The sequence below is a fragment of the Ranitomeya variabilis genome, chromosome 4 (assembly GCF_051348905.1).
Source record: "Ranitomeya variabilis isolate aRanVar5 chromosome 4, aRanVar5.hap1, whole genome shotgun sequence".
Taxonomy (NCBI): domain Eukaryota; kingdom Metazoa; phylum Chordata; class Amphibia; order Anura; family Dendrobatidae; genus Ranitomeya; species Ranitomeya variabilis.
Window position 1 is genome coordinate 388,378,773 of NC_135235.1, and position 27,920 is coordinate 388,406,692.

Sequence of the window (27,920 nt, forward strand, 5' to 3'; positions counted from 1 at the left end):
AGCATTTGAGCCTGGGTCATTTGTCAGTCCCTGGAAGACAGTTAACTGTCGATTCTGTCCGTTTACTTTCCCAATTGGAGTATTTCCCTCTTCTAAGCTCTGTCTGAGCCATTTCTGTAACCAGGTTTAGTAATTCGTCTCATTATTCCTTTTTATTTTAAGCAATTGTACATATCATATTGTGTTGTTCCCTTTTTGTATCATCCTGTATAATTATAAAAATCCTGGCCATCTTTCTGGAATAAATATATAAAATTTAATATATGTGTTCCTTTTACTCTGTAAACTGCACCCCTGAAGCAATACGCAACCTTTAATGGGTGTCCAATTGGCCCATATAAACAATTGGTGATGGCAACTAGTAGTTCTTTTGTTATAGTGGAGCTGACAGTGACCATAAGGTGGGTATATACATATATTCGATGCGTTGGAATCAGAGGTGTATTTACCATACGCTCACTGTTTGTTCCCCAATAACCAGCCTAGTAGTGAAAGCAGCAGCGATCTCATTTATCACTCGTGAGCCAATTGCATAATGGTCTTGACTATTGGAGGCAGCGGTTTAGGTACCCCTGACAATTGGTAGAAGCACTGGGATTTGCATGACCCCATTATCTGTGACATATTGGTGGCAAGCGGTGGGATACAGAGCATTAATGGCTGGATTGAGCAATCATTGCTTTCACAGTCCTTGCGCGGATTCTGTGCAGAATTTTGAGAATCAGACTTTGTTTTATTTTTACCTGGGACAATTCTCAGATTGTAAGCTTGTGAGCAGGGCCCTCACTCGTTTTGGTATTGGGGGTTGTGTGTTATTCTAAAATGCCTTTGTCTGTCCAAGTTCCCTCTTAAAGGTAAAATGCTCTGGAATATGTTGGCGATATGGAAATAAAAATTATTATAATACTGTATGTGTAGCAGTTACACCCCTCCCCCCTCTTATTTTTCTGTTCTATATTTTATTTGGCGAGTGACTGCTAAGACATCAGCTGCTTACCAGAAGTATGAGAAAGCAGTGCTGATAAGTTTGTGTGAGGAGTAAGGTTTTGATGGGTCAAACAAGACCAAAAGAGATGTTAATCTGTGCCTTCGTGGAGGATGATGCCAGGAGCCAACTCGATGAGGCACCAGACAAGTGGAGCCCCAGAATGTCCAGGTGTGGAACTAATTCCAGAACTGTCCAACTCAGCAGGGACCAGGGGCAACCATAGCTCCCAGAGTGGAATGGACTCAGCAAATGAGCACATGTGACCTCAAATGCAGATGCAGCTTGCGCTACAAGAATGCAGAGTGGCAGGTCGAGAGAGAAATTGCAGCACCACAGGCCGAGCGAGATTTTGCCGAGCATCAAGCCAAGCTAGGGTTGAGAGAGCCAAGCAACAGGCCCAGGCAGAGCAAGAGGCAGCAGCACAAGAGCGACAGGCCCAGGCCCAGCAAGAGGCAGCAGCACAAGAGCGACATGCCCAGGCTGAGCAAGAGGCAGCAGCACAAGAGCGACAGGCCCAGGCTGAGCAAGAGGCAGCAGCACAAGAGTGACAGGCTGACAGGGATCACCAGCTGGAGTTAGCCCGACTCCAGAAAGAGCCATCTACCCTACTAAACAGTGAGTCCAGTAATGTCCAGACCTTTATACCCTGTCCCAAACACTTTCTGGTCATGGACAAGGACGCTGATATGGACACATTTTTGAGGGGGTTTGAAAAGGCCTGCATATAGTACCAGCCGCCTGATGACCAGTGGGCCTGATAGTTAACCCCAAGGTTACGAGGCAAAGTTCTGGTGGTGTTTGTCTCTCTCTCTCTCTCTCTACAACATGATGGAGACTGAGGCAAACAAACAGGCCCTGATAAGGAAATACCAGTTGACTCCTGAGGTGTACCGAAAAAAGTTTCAGAGTGGACCTCATAACAGCTGTCAAATGCGTGAGCCAGAAGTGGCTTTTACATAGAAAATCTACGGAGCCTCATTCTGGCACGCCATAGACTTACACTGTTAAAAGAGGCTTCTGTATCACAGTGAGTACAGTGTGGTCCAGAAAGCCTGAATCACATTACTCAGAAGAGGAGTGGAATGATGCTGAAGGCCACAGTAGGTAAGTATATTAACACATTGACACTACACTACATATACACACACAGGTTTAGGGAAAAAATGTTTATGGGAAGGCCTCTTTAATCCTTTTACCCCCCGAGGGTCGTTTAATGATCGGGCCAATTTTTACAATTCTGACCACTGTCCCTTTATGAGGTAATAACTCTGGTACGCTTGAATGGATCCCACTCATTCTGACAATGTTTTCTCGTGACATATTGTACTTCATGATAGTGGTAACATTTCTTTGATATGTCTTGCGTTTATTTGTGAAAAAACAAACAAACGGAAATTTGGTGAAAATTTCGCAATTTTACAACTTTTAATTTTCATGCCCTTAAATTCGAGTTATGTCACACAAAAAACATTTCCCACATGTCTACTTTACATCAGCACAGTTTTGGAACCAACATTTGTTTTTTGTTATAGGGGTTAAAAGTTGACTAGCAACCAATTTTTTGGGGGACTACATCACATTTGAAGTCACTTTAAGGGGTCTATATGATAGAAAATACCCCAAAGTGACCCCATTACAAAAACTGCACCCCTCAAGGTGCTCAAAACCACATTCAAGAAGTTTATTAACCCTTCAGGTGCTTCAGATCCTAAATTTTTCATTTTGTCAAGGGTAAACGGCAAAAAAAAAACATACAACAAAATTTGTTGTGTAATTTCTCCTGAGTATACGGATACCCCACGAGGGAGAAAACCACTGTTTGGGAGCACATTAGCGCTCGGAAAAAAAGGCGCGCCATTTGACTTTTTTAATGCAAAATTTGCTGGAACAATTGGCGGCATTTGGTTTTGGGAGCGGAGAATTTGCTGAATTTCTTTTGTCGGGTGAGGAGCCATTTTCCAGAGCCTTTGTGCTACCAGTAACGTGGAAGCCCCCTATATTTCCATTAACAGATAACGGACCTGAATGGGGACTTGCTTTTTTTGTGAATTGAGTTGAAGCTTTTATTTGGAACATTTTACATAACGTTTGGGATCACATTTATCTGGCCCTCTACGCTGAGCACTTACTTTGGTGTTTCCATCTAAATCTCTCAGTGACGTGATTCATATGAAACCCAATGGGATCCATTCACTATAATGAGGTAGCAGAGTTACTCAGGACTCCATGTGGCATTTGTTCAGCCGTGTCCTTCTTTAAAGAAGTGCACAAAACTGTGGCAGATGGCGCTTTTATGCAATAATAAAAAGACGGACACCGCCAGATCACAGGTCAGACGGCATCCACAGTGCCTCCATCTGCCTCATTATAGGGAATCTTCTGCTGGGATTCTGTCTGAATCACGTATTTCAGAGATTAACGGAAACCCCGATGTAAGCGCTCAGCGCAGGATAAATGTGTGCCAAGCCTCACTGCGATCTTTGGGAGGCAGAATGAAAAAATGAACGGCAGGTGAAGAATTGGTTTTATTTTTTACACTGTAGAAAAAAAAATACCGTATATACTCGATTATAAGCCGACCCGAGTAGAAGCCGAGACCCCTAATTTTGCCACAAAAAAACTGGGAAATCTTAATGACTCGAGTATAAGCCTAGGGTGCAAAATGCAGCAGCTACCGGTAAATGTCAAAAATAAAAATAGATACCAATAAAAGTAAAATTAATTGAGACATCAGTAGGTTAAGTGTTTTTGAATATCCATATTGAATCTGGAGCCCCATATAATGCTCCATACAGTTCATGATAGGCCCCATAAGATGCTCCATCCAAAATACGCCCCATATAATGCTCCATACAGTTCATGATGGCCCCCATAAGATGCTCCGTATTCAAATATGCCCCATATAATGCTGCACAAATGTTGATTATGACCCCATAAGATGCTCCATACAGACATTTGCCCCATATAATGCCACACAAATGCTGATTATGGCCCCATAAGATGCTCCATACAGACATTTGTCCCATATAATGCTGCACAAATGCTGATTATGGCACCATAAGATGCTCCATACAGACATTTGTCCCATATAATGCTCCACAAATGCTGATTATGGCCCCATAAGATGCTCCATACAGACATATTCCCCATATGCTGTTGCTCGTCGCTCAGGCCCCCGGCACTTGCTATAGTCACCTTTCCCCGTTCCACCGCCGGGTGCAGCCGCATCTTCTGCACTGACGTTCAAGCAGAGGGCGGCGCGCACAATAATCGCGTTATCGCGTCCTCTGACCTGAGCGTCACTGCAGAGGACGTGGAAGACGGAGCGGCGATGGAACGCGGACAGGTGAATATCGCGCAATGCCCCCGTTATACTCACCTGCTCCTGGCGCGGTTCCTGCACGTCCCTGGCTCTCCGGGCGCCGGCAGCTTCTTCCTGTGTTGAGTGGTCACATGGTACCGCTCATTACAGTAATGAATATGTGGTTCCACCCCCATCGGAGTGGAGTTGGGTCCATATTCATTACTGTAATGAGCGGTACTATGTGGCCACTAACTACAGGAAGAAGCTGTCAGCGCCCGGAGAACCAGGGATGTGCATGGACTGCGCCAGGAGCAGGTGAGTATGATTAGACAGCTGCCGCTCCCCCTCCCCTGCCGACCCCCGTTTTTTGCGGGACAAGATGACTTTTTCAGCGGTACCATGGTTATTTATATCCGTCTTTTTATCGCATTTTATTCCACTTTTTGTTTGGCGGTATAAAGATAAAGCATTGTTTTTTTTTTTTGTTTTTTTTTCATATAGTGTTCACTAAAGGGGTTAACTAGTGGGACAGTTTTATTGGTTGGGGCATTGTGGACGCGGTGATACCAAATATGTGTACTTTTATTGTTGTTTTTTTTTCATTAAAGTATTTATTTAGAGATACAATATCTTTTGATTATTATATTATTATTTTAAAATATTTTTACATTTAAACTTTTTTTACTTTGTCCCACTATGGGACAATCATATTTTGGAGTCTGATCGCTTCTACAGTATGGGGATGAAGCAGCATCTCCGTGCTACAGAAACTGTCAGCTCTGCACTGACAAACGTACTCATCATGCACTGGGCATCATCAGCAAGTTTCCTAGGTCTGGTGATTCAAATGTCATCATGACGACATTGGGTCACCTTGGCAACAATCGGGACCCTGCCTTGGCCGAATGCCTTGGCCCCTATTTTGTGTGGCATCTAAGGGAGTAAAAGTCTAATATCTGAGCTAGCATTAATCCTAAATGTATCAGCACGAGCCGGATTGTGCCTTGAGATTGCTATAAATGTATTCTCCATAGTGAGAAATAATTAGGGTAATACAACTTGATTTGTAAGAAATTGAAATTAAACAATAAATACCTTGTTGCGTTTCTTGTTGCAGTCTTGAGTCATACTTTGGATTTCTTCTTTACGTTCCTGTGGACTGGAACATCTCTGTTGTGTACTTCTCTTGGACTCATCTGTTTAAAAGAAACGCAGTGTCTAAATACATTGCTTAGATGTGATAATCAAATAATGAGGGTGTCTCGATGACCCTCAAAATTTCTCTCTTTTACCCAGTGATTTGAGGCGCTGATAAGTCTCTGTGAAAAGGTCCTTGTACAGATCCTTATGTCCGTCTAAATACTCCCACTCCTCCATGGAGAAATAGACGGTGACATCCTGACATCTTACAGGAACCTGAAACACACACACAGATACATCCTCATCCAGACACCTTCCTTGGTGTAACTGTAAAATGTTCTTATATTCCCAGAAGCCCTCACCTCTCCAGTCAGCAGATGTATCATCTTGTGAGTTAGTTCTAAGATCTTCTTATCATTGTTTCTCTCACGTATTGGGGTGGAGGAAGACAATGTTATAGAGCTTTGCTCTCTACCCATCTTTCCTGAGACTGAAACATGATCAACAGCCGGCTTCAATGGGCCATAATCCTAAAAATGGTTAATAAAAGGGAAGAACCATAAGAAACACATTTTTTTCTTGTGACAGAGACCCCATAATCTCTAACCTCTCCAGTCAGCAGATAGATGATCTCCAAGGTCAGACTTAATATTTGCTCAGTCTGCTCATTGTCCATTCTGGAGACCAAGCTTTTGGCCTGCTGCTGGGACCCAGACGTCCAGAGTCCTGAATGATGAAATATAAAGTTATTTTATTGCAAACAACCAATAACATTATCACCATAAAATGATCAGAACTTAGCCAGTTTCTCTGGTAAAAGACAGAATTCTGTTGGTAAAGATAGGGGTTCTTCTTGCACCTATTTCTTTTAGATGTGATCTAGTCATGGGGAGGAAAATAAATGCAGCAGCCTGGAATAGGCAGACAGCGTGTAGTTCTTTGCCAGCGGAGGATGTGCATTCCTTGGGTAAACAGGCCAGACAGTATGGTCTGCTTTGACCACAAAGGTAGACATGGGACGGGCCCTGTGTGACTATTGAGAGGGCAAATGAGGACCTGCTATGAATAATGGAGACACTCAGGGAATACTTGTGTCATTGTTGGACATAAAAGTATTTACATTCATTTTTCTGGCTGACACGGTACCACAATATAATTTTTTATTGTACATCTCAATCTATCACAAACACCATGGAGGACACGAAACTAACATAATACTTTATTTACATGTTTAAAATGTACACAAAAATAAAAAAAAGCTGCTACCAGAATGTAATATTTATAAAACTGCAATAATCAATTTAATTTAAAAAAAAAAAAGTGTGAGAATAAGTACCTCTGCTTCATTTATTGTCTATGGGACTACCAGAGATAGGCAAGAACAGTGCTCAGCTTTCTCCAGCAGTGGTATAGTCAATGAATGAAGCATACTCAAATTCATACCTATTCATATGAGGCTCTGCAGATATCCATTCTCGGGATTGCTTAGGTTCCAATGGTCAGACCCCAGCAATCAGTAAGTGATCACTCATATTACTACTTTAGAAAAAAAGACACTAAAAGGTATATACACACAAGGTCTATTGGATGCCGGTGTACCCGCACACTTTTGGGACCAGAAGAAGATTAATAAAAACGATGACAGCATTTTTTCCTGCAGTGTCTTTCCTGACAATTTCACCATCGGCATTTATATTTTTTTTTTTCATTCCGTAAGACAGTGGCGGTTAAAAGAAATTAAAAAAGAAGCAACATATGCACAGCAAGTCCTTTTGACATTAGTGTGCATATATTCATGCTTTTTGGCATTTATATAGTGCTTTTTCTAGGTGAAATTTGCCTGAAAAAGATGTCGTACACACATACTCTTGAGATATAGAAAAAAAAGTTCCAGCTTGATAAATAGGTATTGTTGGATAGTGCTTGTAAATACAATCAATTTTGCAATTGACAAAGTATTAACATTGTCAACCGTTCTTGCGACAATAACACCTCTTCTGTTCACCGTTCTTTGCCTTGGAGATCGACCACTGCTGCTAGACAGCAGAACATGCTTCGAAGCTTGTCAGGATCGCTGGAGAACAACGTTACCCACTAATCCCAGGCAGCTTCAATGCACTGTTTATTAGCTAGACAGCAGCGGTGGTCAGTTTCCTAGGCAACAAGCTGTAATCCCTTTCCCACCTTAGACATATAGTTACATCTAAGGTGGGCTCCCCATTTGCTGTTGGCTCCGGCTGAGAGCGCACAACTTTTCAGGCACATGTCAGCTGATTTGAACAGCTTGTGCCCTTAACGGCAGTGGGTGAATAGTGATCCACCTGCGGCTGTTGACATTTTAAATGCCGCTGTCAATCTCTGATAGCGGCATTTAGCATGATCACGTCGGAAGCGAGTCACTAATCCCACCCATCGGCACCCGGCACATGACCGCGGGTCGCTGATGGGTTGGCATGACAACCCGAGGTCTACCGCAGACCCCTGTGGTTGTCCTAGCATTTGAGCTACATAGAGCAAGGCTGTAGCCCTGCACTGGTAGCACAAGCAAATGGATGATTACAGCTTTTAGTCTCCCATGGAGACTATTGAAGCTAGTAAAATAAAATGTTCAAAAAAAAAATACAAAAAAAAATTATATAAAAAGTTTAAATCACCCCCCATTTGACCCATTCAAAATAAAACAATAAATAAAAAAAAATACGCATATTTGGTATCACCAAGTTCAGAATCACCCCATCTATCAAAATATAAAAATAATTAATCTGATCAGTAAACGGCGTAACGAGAAAAAAAGTCAAAACTCCAGAATTATGTGTTTTTTTAATGCAATAACGGGCGATCAAAACATTGTATCTACACTAAAATGGTATCAGTAAAAACGTCAGCTCGGCGCACAAAAAATAAGCCCTCACCCAACCCCAGATCACAAAAAATGGAGACGCTACGGGTCTCGGAATATGGCGACTTTTTCTTTAAAAAAAAAAAAATATTTTTTTTTTCAACACTTAACCCCTTTACCCCCAAGGGTGGTTTGCACGTTAATGACCAGGCCAATTTTTACAATTCTGACCACTGTCGCTTTATGAGGTTATAACTCTGGAACGCTTCAACAGATCCCGGTGATTCTGAGACTGTTTTCTCGTGACATATTGTACTTCATGATAGTGGTCAAATTTATTTGATGTTAGCTGCGTTTATTTGTGGAAAAAACGGAAATTTGGCAAACATTTTGAAAATTTCGCAATTTTCCAACTTTGAATTTTCATCCCCTTAAATCACAGAGATATGTCACGCAAAATACTTAATAAGTAACATTTCCCACATGTCTACTTTACATCAGCACAATTTTGGAACCCCACATATTTTTTGGTAGGGAGTTATAAGGGTTAAAAATTGACCAGCGATTCCTCATTTTTACAACACCATTTTTTTCAGGGATCACATCACATTTGAAGTCACTTTGAGGGGTCTATGATAGAAAATACCCAAAAGTGACACCATTCTCAAAACTGCACCCCTCAAGGTGCTCAAAACCACATTTAAGAAGTTTACTAACCCTTCAGGTGTTTCACAGGAATTTTTTGAATATTTTAAAAAATTAACATTTAACTTTTTTTCACAAAAAAAATTACTTACCGTATATACTCGAGTATAAGCCGAGATTTTCAGCCCAAATTTTTGGGCTGAAAGTGCCCCTCTCGGCTTTTACTTGAGTCACGGTCGGCGGTGGGGTCGGCGGGTGAGGCGGAGAGGGCGCTGAGGCATACTCACCTAGTCCCGGCGATCCTGGCACTCCCCCTACCCGTCCCACGGTCTTCGGGTGCCGCAGCTCTTCCCCTGTTCAGCGGTCACGTGGGACCGCTCATTAGAGAAATGAATTTGGACTCCACTCCCATAGGGGTGGAGCCGCAAATTCATTTCTCTAATCAGCGGTGCCAGTGACCGCTGACAGAGGAAGAGGCTGCGGCACCCGAAGACAGTGTGACAGGCAGGGGGAGCGCCAGGACTAGGTGAGTATTTTATATTCACCTGTCCACGTTCCACTCGCCGGGCGCCGCTCTGTCTTCGCGTCCTCTTGTTCTGACTGTTCAGGTCAGAGGGCGCGATGACTCATATAGTGTGCGCGACGCCCTCTGCCTGATCAGTCAGTGCAGAGAGACGCCGGGACGGGACGCTGAGGAGCTGCAAGCAAGAGAGGTGAGTATGTGTTTTGTTTTTTTTATTGCAGCAGCAGCAGCAGCGTTATATATGGCACAGATTTATGTGGAGTATCTATGGGGCAACGGTGCAGAGCACTATATATGGCACAGATTTATATGGCACATCTATGGGGCAATGGTGCAGAGCACTATATATGGCACAGATTTATATGGCACATCTATGGGGCAACAATGAACAGTGCAGAGCATATATGGCACAGCTTAATAAGGAGCATCTATGGGGCAATAATGAACAGTGCAGAGCTTATATGGCACTGCTTTATATGGAGCATCTATGGGGCCATAATGAACGGTGCAGAGCATTGTATATGGGGCATCTATGGGGCCATAATGAACGGTGCAGAGCATTCTATATGGCACAGCTATATATGGAGCATCTATGGGGCCATAATGAACGGTGCAGGGCATTATATGTGGCACAGCTATATATGGAGCATCTATGGGGCCATAATGAACGGTATGGAGCATTATATATGGCACAGCTTAATATGGAACCTCCTTTGGGGCCATAATGAACGGTATGGAGCATCTATTTTTATTTTTGAAATTCACCGGTAGCTGCTGTATTTTCCACCCTAGGCTTATACTCGAGTCAATAAGTTTTCCCAGTTTTTGTGGCAAAATTAGGGGGGTCAGCTTATACTCGGGTCGGCTTATACTCGAGTATATACGGTAAGTTGTTGTACAATTTGTCCTGAGTATGCTGATCTATATATATATAATTGTCTAAGGGGTACTTCCGTCTTTCTGTCGGCAACTTCAGTCACGGATATTCATTCGCTGATTGGACTCGCCAGCTGCCTGTCATGGCTGCAGCGACCAATCAGCGACGGGCACAGTCCGATTAGTCCCTCCCTACTCCCCTGCAGTCACTGCCCGGCGCCCGCTCCATACTCCCCGCAGTCACGGCTCACACAGGGTTAATGCCAGCGGTATCGGACCGCGTTATGCCGCGGGTAACTCACTCCGTTACCGCCGCTATTAACCCTGTGTGACCAAATTTTTACTATTGAGGCTGCCTATGCAGCCTCAATAGTAAAAACATCTAATGTTAAAAATAATTTAAAAAAAAATAACAAATCATTACTCACCTTCCGCCGCCTTTCCGACGCTCCGGTGACCGGTCCATGCAAGCGGCAGGTTCCGGTGCTAAGGTTGGTGTGCGACAAGGACCTGCCATGACGTCACGGTCATGTGACCGCGACGTCATCACAAGGACCTGCCATGACGTCACAGTCATGTGACCGCGACGTCATCTCAGGCCCTGCGCGAGAAGGACCTGCCGTGACGTCACTGTCATGTGACCACGACGTCATCACACCCTCGGACCGGAAGTTGCCGCCTGAACCAAACACAGGCGACAGAACTACAAGGGGCCCCTCGGAAGGTGAGTATATGTTTATTTTTTAACCTGTGACATACGTGGCTGGGCAATATACTACGTGGCTGGGCAATATACTACGTGGCTCTGTGTTGTATACTACTTCGCTGTGCAATATACTACGTGGCTCTGTGCTGTATACTACGTCACTGGGCAATATACTACGTGGCTGGGCAATATACTACGTAACTGGGCAATATGCTACGTAACTGGGCAATATACTACGTGGCTGTATACTACGTGGCTGTGCAATATACTACATGGCTCTGTGCTGTATACTACGTAACTGGGCAATATACTACGTGGCTCTGTGCTGTATACTGTCACTGGGCAGTATACTACGTAACTGGGCAATATACTACGTCACTGGGCAATATACTACGTCACTGGGCAACATAATACGTCACTGGGCAACATACTACGTCACTGGGCAACATACTACGTCACTGGGCAATATACTACGTCACTGGGCAATATACTACATCACTGGGCAATATACTACGTGGACATGCATATTCTAGAATACCCGATGCGTTAGAATCGGGCCACCATCTAGTACCCCATATGTGGGGGGTAACCACCGTTTGGGCGCATGGCAGAGCTCGGAAGGGAAGGAGCGCCGTTTGGAATGCAGACTGATGGAATGGCCTGTGGGCGTCACATTGCGTTTGGAGAGCCCCTAAACAGTAGAAACCCCCCACAAGTGACCCCATATTGGAAACTAGATCCCCAAAGGAACTTATCTAGATGTGTTATGAGAACTTTGAACCCCCAAGTGTTTCACTAAAGTTTCTAACGCAGAGCCGTGAAAATAAAAAAATCATTTTTTTCCCACAAAAATGATTTTTTTAGCCAAATTTTTATTTTCCCAAGGGTAACAGGAGAAATTGGACCGCAAAGGTTGTTGTCCAATTTGTCCTGAGTATGCTGTTACCCCATATGTGGGGGTAATGTTGTGAATTTACCTTTTGGCTCCCTCTAGTGGCTACTAGTGATTTGACTCTGGGTATGTCATTCATCCCTTGTATGCTCACCTGGGTCGTTAGGTCAGGGGTGTCGCTATATAAGCTCCCTGGACCTTCAGTTCAATGCCTGGCAACGTTGATATCAGAGCTAATCTGTAGTGCTCTGGTCTGCTGATCCTGGTTCCTGCGTGATTAAGCTAAGTCCGCTTTCTTGCTTTTTGCTATTTGTTTTGCATTTTTGTCCAGCTTGTATATAATCTGTTTCCTGACCTTGCTGGAAGCTGTAGGGTGGCTGGTGTTCTCCCCCCGGGCCGTTAGACGGTTCGGGGGTTCTTGAATCTCCAGCGTGGATTTTTGATAGGGTTTTTGTTGACCATATAAGTTATCTTACTACATTCTGCTATTAGTAAGTGGGCCTCTCTTTGCTAAACCTAGTTCATCTCTGTGTTTGTCATTTCCTCTTACCTCACCGTTATTATTTGTGGGGGGCTTGTATCCTACTTTTGGGGTCTTTTCTCTGGAGGCAAGAGAGGTCTTTGTTTTCCTCTTCTAGGGGTAGTTAGCTCTCCGGCTGGCGCGAGACATCTAGCGACCAACGTAGGCATGTTCCCCGGCTACTTCTAGTGTTGGCGTTAGGAGTAGATATATGGTCAACCCAGTTACCACTGCCCTATGAGCTGGATTTTTGTACTTCGCAGACTTGCTGATATCTCTGAGACCCTCGCCATTGGGGTCATAACAGGGTAAACCACTGTTTGGGCGCCCGTTGGGGCTCGGAAGGGAAGAAGTGGCGCTTTGGAATGCAGACTTTGATGGAATAGTCTGCGGGCGTCACGGTGCGTTATGATGATAAAGCATTGTTTTTTCCTCATTTTTTATTTATTTTTTTACAGTGTTCACTGAAGGGGTTAACTAGTGGAACAGTTGTATAGGTCGGGTCGTTACGGACGTGGCGATACTAAATATGTATACTTTTATTGTTTTGTTTTTATATTTACATAAAGAAATGTATTTATTAGAACGATATTTTTTTTTTTTATTTAGGAATTTTTTGTTTAAATATTTTTACACAGTGTGATTATTTTTTTTTACTTTGTCCCAGAGTGGGACATCACTATATATTGTCAGATCGCTGATCTGACCCTCTGCACAGCACTGTGTCAGATCACCGATCTGACAGGCAGTGCTGGAGGCTTGCCGGCACCTGCTCTCAGCAGGCGCTCGCAAGCCACCTCCCTGCAGGACCTGGAAGGACCCCCGCAGCCATCTTGGATCCGGGGCCTGCAGGGAGGAGAATGGATGAGACCCTCGGAATAATGTGATCACATCGCGTTGTTCTGAGGGTCTGAGGGAAGCACGGAGGAAGCCCCCTCCCTGCGCGATGCTTCCCTATGCCACCGGAACGCTGCGATCATGTTTGATCACAGTGTTCCGGGGGTTAATGTGCCGGGAGCGGTCCGCGACTGCTCCTGGCACATAGTGCTGGATGTCAGCTGTGATAATCAGCTGACATCCGGCCTCGATCCCCCCGTGAGTGCGACTGATTGAATGTGACGTACTATAACATCGGTGCTCATACGGGAACGGGTCACCTCGACAGGATAGTACGTCTAATGTCAGAAAGGGGTTAAATAAAAAAGAACCTAGACATGTTTGGCATCTACAAACTCATAATGACCTGGAGAATCATAATGGCAGATCAGTTTTAGCATTTGGTGAACATGGTAAAATAGCAAAACAAAAAATAATTGTGGAATTGTACTTTTTTGGCAATTTCACCGCACGGATTTTTTTCCCCATTTTTCAGGACACTATATGGCAAAACCAATGGTGTCATTCAAAAGTACAACTTGTCCCGTAAAAAACAAGCCCTCACATGGCCATATTGATGGAAAAATAAAAAAAAGGTATGGCTCTGGGAAGAGGGGCAGCAAAAGACAGAAGTGCAAAAACCCAAGATGGTGAAGTAGAGAGCTAATATTTGAAAATTGGAAAAAGCAGTTATTTGCAAAAGTGCTTGGGACTATCCATCTATGAAGACGGGAATAACCCTCTATTTAGAATGTATTATAGTAAGGAATTCACTGCATCAATTGGTATACCTGTTCCTTGAAATCTGAGGCCAAATTCAGTGCAAAGCGTACATAACGTAGGTATGATATTATGACCAATAATAATACCGTACATACTCGAGTATAAGCCGAGATTTTCAGCCCATTTTTTTGGGCTGACAGTCCCCCTCTCGGCTTATACTCGAGTCACACCCAGGGGTCGCCAAGGGAGGGCGAGCGGGGGCTGTCTAATTATACTCATCTGCTCCTGGCGCGGTCCCTGCACGTCTTTTCCCCGATGCCGGCAGCTTCTTCCTGTACTGAGCGGTCACATGGTAATGCTCATTACAGTAATGAATATGCGGCTCCACCTCCCATAAGGGTGGAGCCGCATATTCTTTACTGTAATGAACGGTACCGGTGACCGCTCAGTAGAGGAAGAAGCAGCAGCGCCGGGAAACCAGGGACCGCACAGCGCCAGGAGCAGGTAAGTATAACTGGGAGGGGAGCGCAGAGCTGCGCGATATTCACCTGCTCCTCGTTTCAGCCGCTGCTCTGTCTTCAGAGTCTTCTGCAGTGATGCTCAGGTCAGAGGGCGCGATGATGTGGTTAGTGCGCGCCTTCTGCATGAACGTCAGTGCAGAAGACGCTAAAGATGGAGCGGCACCGGAACGAGGAGCAGGTGAATATTGAAAGTGCCGGGGCCTGAGCGACGGAGAGGTGAATATGTGTTTTTTTTTATCGCAGCAACAGCAAATGGGACAAGTGTCTGTATGGAGCATCTTATGGGGCCATAATCAACGTTTGTGCAGCATTATATGGGGCAAGTGTCTGTATGGGGACATAATGTTTGTGCAGCACTATATGGGGCAAGTGTCTGTATGGAGCATCTTATGGGGCCATAACGTTTGTGCAGCACTATATGGGGCAAATATCTTTATGGAGCATCTTATGGGGCCATAATCAACATTTGTGCAGCATTATATTGGGCAAATGTGTCTATGGAGCATCTTATGGGGCCATTATTAACCTTTATGAAGGATTATATGGGGCGTATTTTGTATGGAGCATCTTATGGGGCCCATCATGAACTTTATGGAGCATTATATGGGGCTCCTGATTCAATATGGATATTCAAAAACACTTAACCTACTGATGTCTCAATTAATTTCACTTTTATTCGTATCTATTTTTACTTTTGACATTTACCGGTAGCTGCTGCATTTCCCACCCTAGGCTTATACTGGAGTCATTAAGTTTTCCCTGTTTTTGTGGCAAAATTAGGGGGGGGTCGACTTATACTCGGGTCGGCTTATACTCGAGTATATACGGTATGTAGCTAAATTGAACATGTGAAGAAAAAAAACAAGATTACTAATAACAGAAATATTACTAGTTTACATAACAACATTATTAAATCAATAAAATCAAAGTGTCAGAATTGCTGTTCTGTAGGCACTGTACACAGTGATCAAAAAGTGGTATATATGCCAAATTGTACAAACTAAAACTGCAGCTTGTCCTGTAAAAAAAACAAGGCCTCACACAGCTCGACTGATGGGGAAGTAAAAAAGCTAAGGGTCTTATCATAGAATGATTTAGTTGGGAGGGACCTCCAGGGAAATCATGTCCAGCTCCCTGCTCAATGCAGGATTCACTTAGGGTATGCGCACACGTTGCGGATTCTCTGCGGATCTGCAGCGTTTTTTGCAGTGCAGTAACGCTGCAGATCCGCAATTGATTTACAGTACAATGTAAATCAATGAGAAAAAAAAAATGCTGTGCACACGTTGCGGAAAATCTGCTGCGGAAACGCTGTGGATTAAAAGAAGTAGCATGTTTTTTGTGAATCTGCAGCGTTTTTGTACCCATTCCATTATAGAAAACCGCAGGGGTAAAAAACGCAGCAAATCCGCAAGAAAACCGCAGCAAAAACGCACAAAAAAACGCTGCGGAACCACACAAAAAACGCAGGTGCGTTTTCTGCCAAGAGAGACAGAATCCGCACCAGAAATTCCTAAGCCTAATCCGCAAAGTGTGCACATAGCCTAATAAATCATCCCATGCAGATGTCGGTCCAGCCTCTGTTTGAAGACTTCTATTGAAGGAGACCTCACCACGTCTCGTGGCAGCATGTTCCACTCATTGATCATCCTCACTGTCAAAAAGTTTTTTTTTTAATTTCCAGTCTGTATCCTCTCCCTACATTATAATTTTCACTACTTCCCTCCTGTGATCAAGTCTATTCAGGACACAAGCTCGCATCTCCATGTTCGCAGGCTGCAGCTCCATATATGAGCCACAGCCCATAATATATATATATATATATATATATATATATATATATATATATATATATATATATATATGTATATATTAGATATTTCTGCTCTGTGACATTCTGCTCCAGAAATACCAATTCAACCTGAAAAAAGTAAACCCCCTAGGTGAAGCTATTCATGAAAATAAGTAGATAAAAAGTTGGGATTTTGAATGGCAAGGATGAAAAAATGGAAAAAAAAAAGACAAATGGCATTAATAACAGAAATGAGAATCCATAGGTGACTGAGCTGATGAGACCCTTGTATGAGGACACATGGAGCCATGACATCTCTAGCCCCACTGACTAGGCACAGTCCCCCGAGCTGCCAGCAGCTTTCCCATAAGCGCCAGCTTCGGATGACAATGTAAGCCCCACCATTCCTACTACTAGACCCCGCAGCCTAAGCACGAATACGGTGGACTCCCCCCAAAAAAACATCACGTACCGTAAATCCCCTTTCTCCAGCCCCCAAATCCTCTCACCGGAAACGGAAATGGATTGCAGACGAATACTTCCTGATGTTGCGTTCCAGGGGATGCCTTGTTTGCGTTCCAGCACTCAGGGCTCCCGCGCTGCCCTCTCTGCTGCGCGCGGCCGGGGAGCTCTGGCTGGAGGTGATGTTGGGGTCTGCACCAGGGGGTCGCTCCTCACACGGGGAAGATGTGTTTGTGCTCCCCATAGAATTCCTGCTGAGCTTACAGCAGAGGGGACGCCGCCATGCTGAAGTTGGTTTCTTATGCACGATTTTTTTTATGTCCGAATTCCTCATTTCCTTTGCGCCTTTTATTGTTGCTTGCACCCAATTCCTTATGCCATTTGCTCCATTTTATGTGCGCTCGCCTGTTTTTTCTTTATTTTCCGCTTTGTGGGCTGCGTTTATCATTTGTGGATATTATAGCTGATTCATTAATTGCAACTTTTTAGAAAGGCGCAAATAGAATGAGTTGGGCACAAATACAAAAAAAGCTCAAAATGCAGTACTAGACAAGAAACCGTCACAAAGGCAACAATGAATCGGGGGTCATAGAGCGCAGCGGCAAGTCATGTGACTCGGAAAGATCGGAAACCAGGGAAGATGGCGGTCGCTGAGACTGACTTTCCATACACTTTTATTAGTCAGGTTTATTGGACGTGCTTCTGTGAGGACGCTACAAAACATTTTGGCCTCTATAGATTTGAAAGGCAAATGCAGTTCTAGGATAAGGTACTTCTGGCCGTGCCTCGGTGGACAATGGATGGAAAGTGGTCGTGTGAGCAAGGCCTTACGGAACGACGTTCGTTTATAGTGGCAGGCACATCCTGCAGCGTCACCGCCAACCCAGCGATCACGTGAGGTGGTTGGGACTGGAAGATCTATGCGGGATGAGCTGAGCACTTGAGCCTGGGTGACATGTAAACCATGACTCCAGAATTGTTGAAAACTGTTTTAATCATGCAGTTAAACCCGGACTTATTGTTTTTGTGAGGCAACTAAGAAATAACATTCATTTGTTGTAAAATAAGTTTTCTGAACATGAGGTTTGTTGTAATATTTACAAAATTCTCAGAAATTCTTAGCAATAATAGTATAAGATAGTAAAGCGTCACACATCACATGACTGCTGACATCACAGGGGACTGCAATCTTATCAGAAAAACTAGCGCTACATATACCTCTATACCTACTGTCAGAGGTGACTGGAATATGGGACAGAGAATTTGTCATTAAAGGGGTTGTCCAGTTTAGGGTACAAGTATGGAATCACTGTATTTGACTGCAGACTTGTTACTCCTCACATCGCGTACACTGTATGCTGTAAGGATTCGCTGGGACTGTTGTAAGTATGAGATTTGCATATATGCCGACTAGATGTGCACGCCTCAGTGCAAGTGTATTGAGCAAGGCCAGACACATCAGAATATGGCCAGAAGTATGCAAATAACATATTTGAGGTCACATGACTGACTAGCGCCAGTATCAGAGAATCTTCACAGCACACAGAGCACGTGCAGTGAGGATTTACAAGTCTGCAGTCACATAGAGTGACTGCAAACTTCTACCCTATGGCTGAACAACCCCTTTTATGTAAACAGAATTACAAACACTTCATTCTTGGAATCGTGGTGGGGCCAATAGTGGGACCCCTAGTGATAATGAACTTAGCCCCCCTTCTATAGATGAGGAAACCCGTAATATTTTGGGAATACCCTTATAGCTGTATAAATACATAAGATATTCATATCAATAAACAATGGTCGCTTGCCTACTTTGTTGCCAGGAACAGATATTGATATAAGGCATTGCTATTTGTGTTTAGGGAGGGTCAGATCAGTGCCCCAAAGTCTTTTAACCCTTTAAAAACCAGTTACTTTTTCAAACCTGTGAAAATTGACTGTCTACCCACTTTGATGCTAATTGTGATGCCCAGATCCCATTTGGGCCAGGTTGGAGTGACCCGAATTTGATGGGAGGCATCTGTCTGCAGTGTAAAATCAGTGGCCCAAAGTAATTTAACCCTTTTCGTAGCACTCTTTACTGACTACTTTTAGAGGAAGCATCTATCTGCAGTGTGAAATCAGTGGCCCAAAGTCATTTAATCCTTTTTATAGCACCTGTTACGGACAATTTTGATGCATTTTTTTGCAGCTGCTTTTTAGAGTATTCACATCAGGGCACCGTACTGCAATGTATTTTATTATTTTGAAAATTTCTGATTGTTATTAAACTTGTAAAAATCAAAAAAGAAAATTTTGCTTTCACATTGCACCCATTCCTTGGCCCTGTTGAGGCTTGCATCCAACCTTTCGCAAAATGGGATTCAGACGTAAACACCGATGGGGCCATAGACTGTAATGGTGAGCTCTGACATGCATCATTTTTGGGAACGTATGCCTACTGGAGGTGGACACTCAGACGTAGTAGACTCCATCTGAGTAGGCATACCCTCCTGAAAATGATGCACGTCAGAGTTCACGTTCGCTCTGTCGGCACCTTTACAGTCTATGCGTAGACTGCGTTTTGTCTTGACCCACAATTTTTTTGTTTTTAAGGACACTTTCTATCTACAGAGGCGCGGCACAGCCATGGGGGCGGCCTGTGCGCCCTCGTATGCTAATCTCTTTCTGGGATTCTGGGAGAGACATATCTTTGGCGACGGGGGCGCGCAGTCCGCAGACCATGTGCTGTGCTGGATGCGCTACATTGATGACGTCCTGTCCTGGACCGCCCCTGGGTGAGTATAATCTAATGTCTTTTTCTCCTCTTTCAGGTAACATCAGGGGCTTATCTACAGCATTACAGAATGCTGTAGATAAGCCCCTGATGCCGGTGAGCTTACCTCACCAGCCATTTTGGGGGTCCCTTTAAATAGCCATCAGTTTTGTTGCATTTGAAACTGATCCAGTAAGCCAAAAAACGGATCCTTTTCAAATGAAAGAAAAACCGAGGGGTATTACAGATCAGTTTTCCATAGACTTCAATGTTAAAAAAAAAAAATGGATTCAGTTGAAACTTTTGATACCTGGATTGCTGCTGGATATGTCTTGATGATTACTGAATATGTGAACGTAGCCTTACTGATCTATTTGAATTCTCAGAACAACTTTTAAAGGAGTTGTCCCCTTTCAGAAAATCCTGGTCCCTGGGCGAAACTTGTCAAAAAATAATAAACAAACTGTGCTTTACTCATGTCAGCACTGCAGTCAATAAGTCAATTCAGCACCTCTGAACCGGGTGCTCCTACGCAGAGTTAGCAAGCTCAGCGATTGGCTGCCGCACTGTCGACGCGATCAGGCACCAGGAGACTGACTGGTGGACCTGTGGAGGGTGAGCAAAGAAGGGTTGTGTACAGAGGTGGACATGCAGCCAGTGCAGCTGCATCATGCCTCGGAGATGATGGTGTTGGGCAATGATAAAAGTGGTGGAGAGGGCAAAGATGTGGGTAGTGGAGAGGGCAATGATGGAGGTGGTGAAGAGGGCAATGGTGGATGTGGTGGAGAGGGCAATGATGTGAACGTGCTGGAGAGTGCAATGATGGATGTGGTGGAGAGGGCAATGATGTGGACGTGCTGGAGAGAGCAATGATGGAGGTGGTGGAGAGGGGAATGATGGTGGTGGTTGATAGGGCAATGATGGAGGTTGGGGAGAGGGCAATATGGAGGGGGCAATGATGGAGATGGTGGAGAAGACAATGAGGGATGTGGGGGATTGGGATGGGAGGAAAGGGGACTTATAATGAAAATATGAAGAGGGGAAGGGGACGTTAAATATGGATGTAAAATTAATTAGGTGGTGGAGAAGGGTGCTAAGTCCCTCATAGTGTCCTCCTCCATCTTACAATTCATTGTGATGCTAACGGGGACTTAAAATTTATTGAGGAGGGGGTAAGGTGCATAGGACCCTTTATAATGAATTAAAAGGTGGGAGAAGACGCTTTCAGGGACTTGTAATGAATTGGGAGGTAGCGGAGGATACTCACTACCTGATAGCATCATAATGAATTTGGGGGACAACGCTATCAAGGACTTATAATGAATGGGGTGGCACAGGACAGGGATTAAAGTGAACCTATCAGCAAGATTGTGCACAATTACCATACACATAGTGTCAGGTCAGCGCCGTTATACTGATTAAAATGATACCTTGGTTGATTAAATATGCAAATTGCCTCTTCTGAGAAAAAGAGGACTTAACTCTATAGCGCCACCTGTTGGAAGTAGCGATCCTACAAGTCACAATCCCTCACTGACCTGCCCTATATTTAACTTAATATATATCTGTACATACTGAAGGAAAAAAAAATCGGCAGGCAGGTTCTGGCCGTGGCACCTGCGCTGCAGCATAATCGCATCTGTAATGCCCCAATAATAAATGTAGTTTATTATTCAGATAGAAAAAAAAAATCAGTTTTCAAATGGCGCCTACCGGGCCTGCGCTGTAGCAGCTATCTCTCTATACAGGTGATCCGATAGCGGCTACTGCTCATGTGCCGGTGGCGCCATATCTTGGAGGATGATTTTTTTTCTTCTCCAGCAAGATGGTGGATCACATACTGTGTGTACGGAAAGTATTCATACCCTTTTCAATTTTTCACTGTTTCATTAATAAAAAAGAAAAACTGAAATATCACATGGTCATACGTATTCAGACCCTTTGCTCAGACACTCATATTTAAGTCACATGCTATCCATTTCCTTGTGATCCTCCTTGAGATGGTTCTACTCCTTCATTGGAGTCCAGCTGTGTTTAATTAAACTGATAGGTCTTGATTTGGAAAGGCACACACCTGTCTATATAAGACCTCACAGCTCACAGTGCATGTCAGACCAAATGAGAATCATGAAGTCAAAGGAACTGGCCAAGGAGCTCAGAGACAGAATTGTGGCAAGGCACAGATCTGGCCAATGTTACAACAGAATTTCTGCAGTACTCAAGGTTCCTAAGAGCACAGTGGCTTCCATAATCCTTAATGGAAGAAGTTTGGGACCACCAGAAGTCTTCCTAGACCTGGCCGTCCAGCCAATTGAGCAATCGTGGGAGAAGAGCCTTGGCGAGAGAGGTAAAGAAGAACCCAAAGATCACTGTGGCTGAGCTCCAGAGATGCAGTAGGGAGATGGGAGAAAGTTCTACAAAGTCAACTACCACTGCAGCCAAGGCCATATTTAGAGTTTCTGCTGCCCTAGGCACTTTTAGTGCTGCCTCCCCCATTGGTGAGTATGACTAATGCAGACACTGTCGGGAGTGACTTAGGCTACTTTCACATCAGTGATTTTTGCCGTTTGCGGCATATCCGGTAGTTTTTCAGCATCTGCCGCACAACGGATCACTTACGGCAACACTGCGTTCGGCCTCATTCATTCCCTTCTACTATAAGGACTTGTGCGTCACTTGCGGTTTTTTAACACGATCCGGCAAATGCGGTACTTGCAGCAACGGGAAAAAAAAGCTGCTAGCAGTGTTTTTTTTGCCTCATCGCAAGTGCAAAACCGCAATTGCCGCACATGTCCACAAGTCCCATAGGGAATGAGTAAGGGGTCCGAATCTATGTATACGCCCATGTAGCTCTTTCAAAGACAATTCCAGCAATATTTTTACATGTTCAGTCCATTCATCTGAAATTGGTTTGCATACATATGCAAATGAGGGAGTAGATCTGTTACTCCAGCTCTCTACCCCCCTCAGTGCATCCTCTTCCTGATCGATTAACAGCCCTTTTTTCCAGAAAGAAACACAGCATAGAGGCTGTCAGTGAAGCAAAAAGAGGTGGCACTCTGCGGGAAATAGAGCTGGAGCGATAGAGGGTTAAGATCCACCATAGTCGTTAGGCATTATTTATAAATCAGTTGAAATGCTGATTTTTGAATAAGGGAGAAAGGGACTGACCATATAAAGGTATTTATGGAGTTTGTCTTTGAAAGAGCTACATGCACATATAAAAGGTTTGGAGGGGTGAAATCCTGCAGACATACTGCCTTTAAATAAATTTATTGTCACTGTCCCCATGTTTGTACTGCTAAGTAATGAAGAGAAAATGAGTGGCAGCCATAAATGTCACTTCCGGTTAATGTCCCATGAACCCAAGTGTTTCGACACTGGTAGAACAGAGCCAACACAAGGGGTCAGCCTTCACAGAACTGCGGTGACCTGGGACTGTGTGCTGATGGAGAGGATTGATGCCTTCTTACATGAAACTGTGTGCTGAAGGGAAAGTACTGGTGTCTTCTTACATGGAACTGTGCTGAAGGGAGAGGACTGGTGTCTTCTTACATGGAACTGTGCTGAAGGGAGAGGACTGGTGTCTTCTTACATGGAACTGTGCTGAAGGGAGAGGACTGATGTCTTCTTACATGGAACTGTGCTGAAGGGAGAGGACTGATGTCTTCTTACATGGGTTCCATGCTGTGGGGGAGCTCCCTCTATGTACTACGGATGGCCTATTGGACAGAGGCGAGTGACGTTATTTACATGTGACCGTATATTGAAATTAACTGCTGGAATTTTTTTTTTTTTTTACATATGACTGTATGCCGCTTGATATTTATATGGGGCTCTATGTTGGACGAGAGTAAGGTTATTTACATGGGATCGTGTGAGTTGGAAGGGACTGATATTATGTACATAGGACTGGATGTTGTAATAGGCTGAAGGAGGTGATGTGTCTAAGGCTATGTGCCCACGATCAGGAAATAGCAGCATTTTGGACACAGCGTACTTTCGCCGCATCTAAAACACTTTGTTCTAATCACACTGGTAAATTCGCATTTGTTCAGTGAACCATGTGGATTTACCACATCTAACAAATGGCAATGGGTGAATGGCTATGGCTATGCAGATAACTCATATGACTGGGTTTGTAAACCCGCATTGTGGGGGAGTTTACGCAGCGTTAAATAGAAGCACAGAGGGCACAGTATTTCTATAAATCCCATCCACTGTGCTTCTAATGTAGAATGCAGCATGTTGGACTCAGCGCAGGCATAGGCACCTACCCTACTATGTACATGTAAAAAGGAGAAGCCTCAGTTTTCTCCATGATACCTGTGAAGAATATTGGAGATATAAATGAAGCCAAATCATTTGCATCCCATCTGTCATCTATATAAATAAACGCCAGTTGGGACTTCCGGCTGCTGTCCTCGAATCCCATAAGGCACCACGGCAGTATCACTTGCACAAGCGCAGTTCGTGGCCGCAAGGCCATGAACTGCACCTGCGCAAGTGACATTCACATCACCGCTATTCCCGTGCATGCGCAGTAACAGCCACAACTGTGCGCTCTATCCGCGCATGTGCGGTAACGACGCGGCTGTTACTGCGCCTGCATGGGGAATAGCGGTGTCGTCTATGTTTTACTTGTGCAGCTGCAGTAACAGCCTTACGGCCACGAACTGCACCTGCACAAGTGACAGATATACGTCACCCCTATTCCCAGTAAAAGCCATAACTGCGCGGTGTACCCGCGCATACTTACTTACAATTTTTGATTACCTCACATAGCACAAACTTCTCCACAGTCCCATACTGTGTATCAATTTTGTCACTATCTGAGACACAAAAATACTGTCTACTACTGGTATATACATAGTTCATACCACTGAGGCACTACTTCTGGATTCGGTGTGAGACATGTCCGCTGCTCCTGTCAGCGCCACTAAGCATACACAGATGTTAATTTCACCACACTCCCGTTATGATAGCATCGGAACTATTTCTAGTGGAATTATAAAACCCGCTTCAGAGTGCAGCTGTATGAGATCACCTAAGCAGGGAGGTCAAGCCTCAAAAGGCTGTGAGTGGAAGATCTCACACTTGAGCCTGCCAGAGCAGGACAAAGGCTTGCTTGCAATATAAAGTCATGTTGAAGCTGTCAAAGAACAGTATAGAAACATAATTGAATAAAGAGTTGTGGAGATACTATACATCCTAGCCGTACATTGTGTACATTTTATAGATTTCTGGACCAGACCAAACGCCTCCCAGAGTCTTGATCCATTCTCACAACCCAGGGAGGAGAGATACGTAAAATGGCTGATAGGAACCAAATAGCAAAGATGTGTTTAGTCTCAATGCATAACAGGGGGCAGGCAGGATCTGATGGCGCCAGAACTGCCTCCCTAGAACTGTCCATTAACCCCTTCCTGACATCCGACGTACTATCCCGTCGAGGTGGGGTGGGCCCGTATGACCGCCGACGGGATAGTACGTCATGCCCTTTAATGCGACACCGCGACTTAAGTCGCGGTGATCGCATTAAAATTCCGACGCCATCTCACCTGGGGGAAGATGGCCTCGGCATTTCGGGGTATGGCGCCGCCCCCCCGGCCTCCCGATCGCTGTGATTGGCTGTTCAATTCTGAACAGCGAATCACAGCCTTTCTCACTGTTTCAGCCAATCAGATTGGCTGAAACAGTGAGGTCCCAGGCTAGGATCGAGTACCGATGTACTCGATCCTGGGGCCGGTGCCTGGCAACGCCAGGCACCGGCCAAAACCCCCCGGATTGGCGCGATCGACGATCACATCGATCGCGCCAATCGCAGGGCACAGCGGCGGTATTACCGCGCTGTGCCCCGCCTGGACCGGCGCCCCCTCTGCCCTGCCCTGCGTCCTCATGTGTCCGGATCCTGCAGCTGATTGGCGCGATCGATGTGATCGTCGATCGCGTCAATCAGGGCACAGACCCGCCGCATTGGCGCGATCGACGATCACATCGATCGCGCCAATGGCGGGGCACAGCGGCGATGTTACCGCGCTGTGCCCTGCTTGAATATAAATGCAGCCACAGCCCTGCCTCATCTCCGGATCCTCTGGCAATCAGAGGGCACAGCAGCGGTGTGCCCGCGCTGTGCCCTGATGGTGTCCTGGGGGTGACCTACCGGTCACCTGCCGGTCACCTACTGGTGACCTGCCGGTGACCTGCCTATGATCGGAGCTGTGAGCTCCGATCATAGGCTGGTGCCTAGCAACACCGGCGTCACCAGGGCCTCCCCTGATTGGTGGGATCGATGTGATCATCGATCCCACCAATCACAGGTCACAGCAGCGGTGTGACCGCTCTGTGACCTGTGTCCACCTGTCCCTGACCTGTCTGACCGCTCTTCAGGAATCCTCACACTTGGTGAGGGTTCCTGCAGAGCGGTCACGCTGTCAGATCCCCCTCCTGTGCTGAGACTTGTGGTGCCACAGTAGCCTGTGACACCATAATTCTCGCTAAAAAAAACAAAAGAAAGAAGACAGAAGAAAGAAGAGAGACTACAACCGTAAGTGTTGATACCCCGATCCCGGCCCGATCTTTCTTACCCCCCCCATCCCCCCTTACCCCCCCCCCATCCCCCCTTACCCCCCCCTCCACCCCCACTTTGCGCCGCGTCCGTCCGTGCCCAAATTTAGCAGCCGCCGAGCGTTGATTGGTGACGCAGTTCACCGATCAACACTCGTGCTCACTTTTCTCCTCCACATCCCCTTGCGCACACCCCGCCGCTGCGTCTGAACCCGTGCCTTTCGTTTCTTTTTTTTTTTTCCCACATCCCCTTGCGCGCACCCCGCCGCTGCGTCTGAACCCGTGCCTTTCGTTTCTTTTTTTTTTTCCCACATCCCCTTGCGCGCACCCCGCCGCTGCGTCTGAACCCGTGCCTTTCGTTTCTTTTTTTTTTTCCCACATCCCCTTGCGCGCACCCCGCCGCTGCGTCTGAACCCGTGCCTTTTGTTTCTTTTCTTTTTTTTTCCACATCCCCTTGCGCGCACCCCGCCGCTGCGTCTGAACCCGTGCCTTTCGTTTCTTTTTTTTTTTCCCACATCCCCTTGCGCGCACCCCGCCGCTGCGTCTGAACCCGTGCCTTTCGTTTCTTTTTTTTTTTTTCCACATCCCCTTGCGCGCACCCCGCCGCTGCGTCTGAACCCGTGCCTTTCGTTTCTTTTTTTTTTTTCCCACATCCCCTTGCACGCACCCCGCCGCTGCGTCTGAACCCGTGCCTTTCGTTTCTTTTTTTTTTTTCCACATCCCCTTGCGCGCACCCCGCCGCTGCGTTTGAACCCGTGCCTTTCGGTTTTTTTTTTTTTTTCCACATCCCCTTGCGCGCACCCCGCCGCTGCGTCTGAACCCGTGCCTTTCGTTTCTTTTTTTTTTTTTCCACATCCCCTTGCGCGCACCCCGCCGCTGCGTCTGAACCCGTGCCTTTCGTTTCTTTTTTTTTTTTTCCACATCCCCTTGCGCGCACCCCGCCGCTGCGTCTGAACCCGTGCCTTTCGTTTCTTTTTTTTTTTTCCCACATCCCCTTGCACGCACCCCGCCGCTGCGTCTGAACCCGTGCCTTTCGTTTTTTTTTTTTTTTCCACATCCCCTTGCGCGCACCCCGCCGCTGCGTCTGAACCCGTGCCTTTCGTTTCTTTTTTTTTTTTTCCACATCCCCTTGCGCGCACCCCGCCGCTGCGTCTGAACCCGTGCCTTTCGTTTCTTTTTTTATTTTTCCACATCCCCGTCCGCGCACCCAGCCGCCGCCGCCGAACTTTGATAAGTGACTCGGTTCACTTATCAGAGCTCTCGTGCCTGGCGTTTTTTCCACATCCCCATTCACACACCCAGCAGGCGCCGAACTTTGATAAGTGACGCAGTTCACTTATCAGAGCTAGGGCCTGCTGTTTTAGACTTTTCCTTTCACAGGTATTTTTTTTCCCTATTTGCTTTTTTTCTTTTAGCTTTTACTTTTCAGAAGTTTGCACCAAACACTACCCCCCCACACACGTACACATAGTTCCAATAAATTGCACCCAAGCACCATATTCACACAAAAAATGTCCCGTTCGTCCCGTTCGTCCCAGCAGCGCTATTCAGCAGAGGAGGCATATTCTTTTCTTGCCTCCGACACTGATAGCGAGGGAGAGGATCCCACATTCCTTTACTCTTCAGATTCTTCATCCTCTTCCTCCTCCTCCTCCTCCTCCTCCTCCTCCTCCTCATCTTCCTCCTCGGGTCCTGCGGAACCGCCTCGCAGACGCCCCAGGAGAGAAGATGACGCAGCACCCACTCCTGAAGATGAACCAGCGCGCCCTTCTTCGGACCCCATATGGACCT

General features: G+C 45.4%; 1 protein-coding gene across 2 annotated transcripts in view; it reads right to left on the bottom strand.

The window, feature by feature from the left end:
• Window positions 1–27,920, bottom strand: part of LOC143767150 (uncharacterized) — a 104,387-nt gene that overhangs the window by 31,606 nt on the left and 44,861 nt on the right. Inside the window, exons 1-5 of one of the 2 annotated variants that reach the window (XM_077255193.1) lie at window positions 16,818–19,105; window positions 6,040–6,158; window positions 5,795–5,962; window positions 5,585–5,708; window positions 5,388–5,488 (exon numbers count right to left, since the gene is read on the bottom strand). In XM_077255193.1, the coding sequence (XP_077111308.1) occupies window positions 5,388–5,488; window positions 5,585–5,708; window positions 5,795–5,962; window positions 6,040–6,108 (462 nt within the window). In that variant the 5' untranslated portion in view covers window positions 6,109–6,158; window positions 16,818–19,105. Of the gene's footprint in view, window positions 1–5,387; window positions 5,489–5,584; window positions 5,709–5,794; window positions 5,963–6,039; window positions 6,159–16,817; window positions 19,106–27,920 lie in introns of those variants that run through there. The other variant, XM_077255192.1, reaches the window with a different exon arrangement.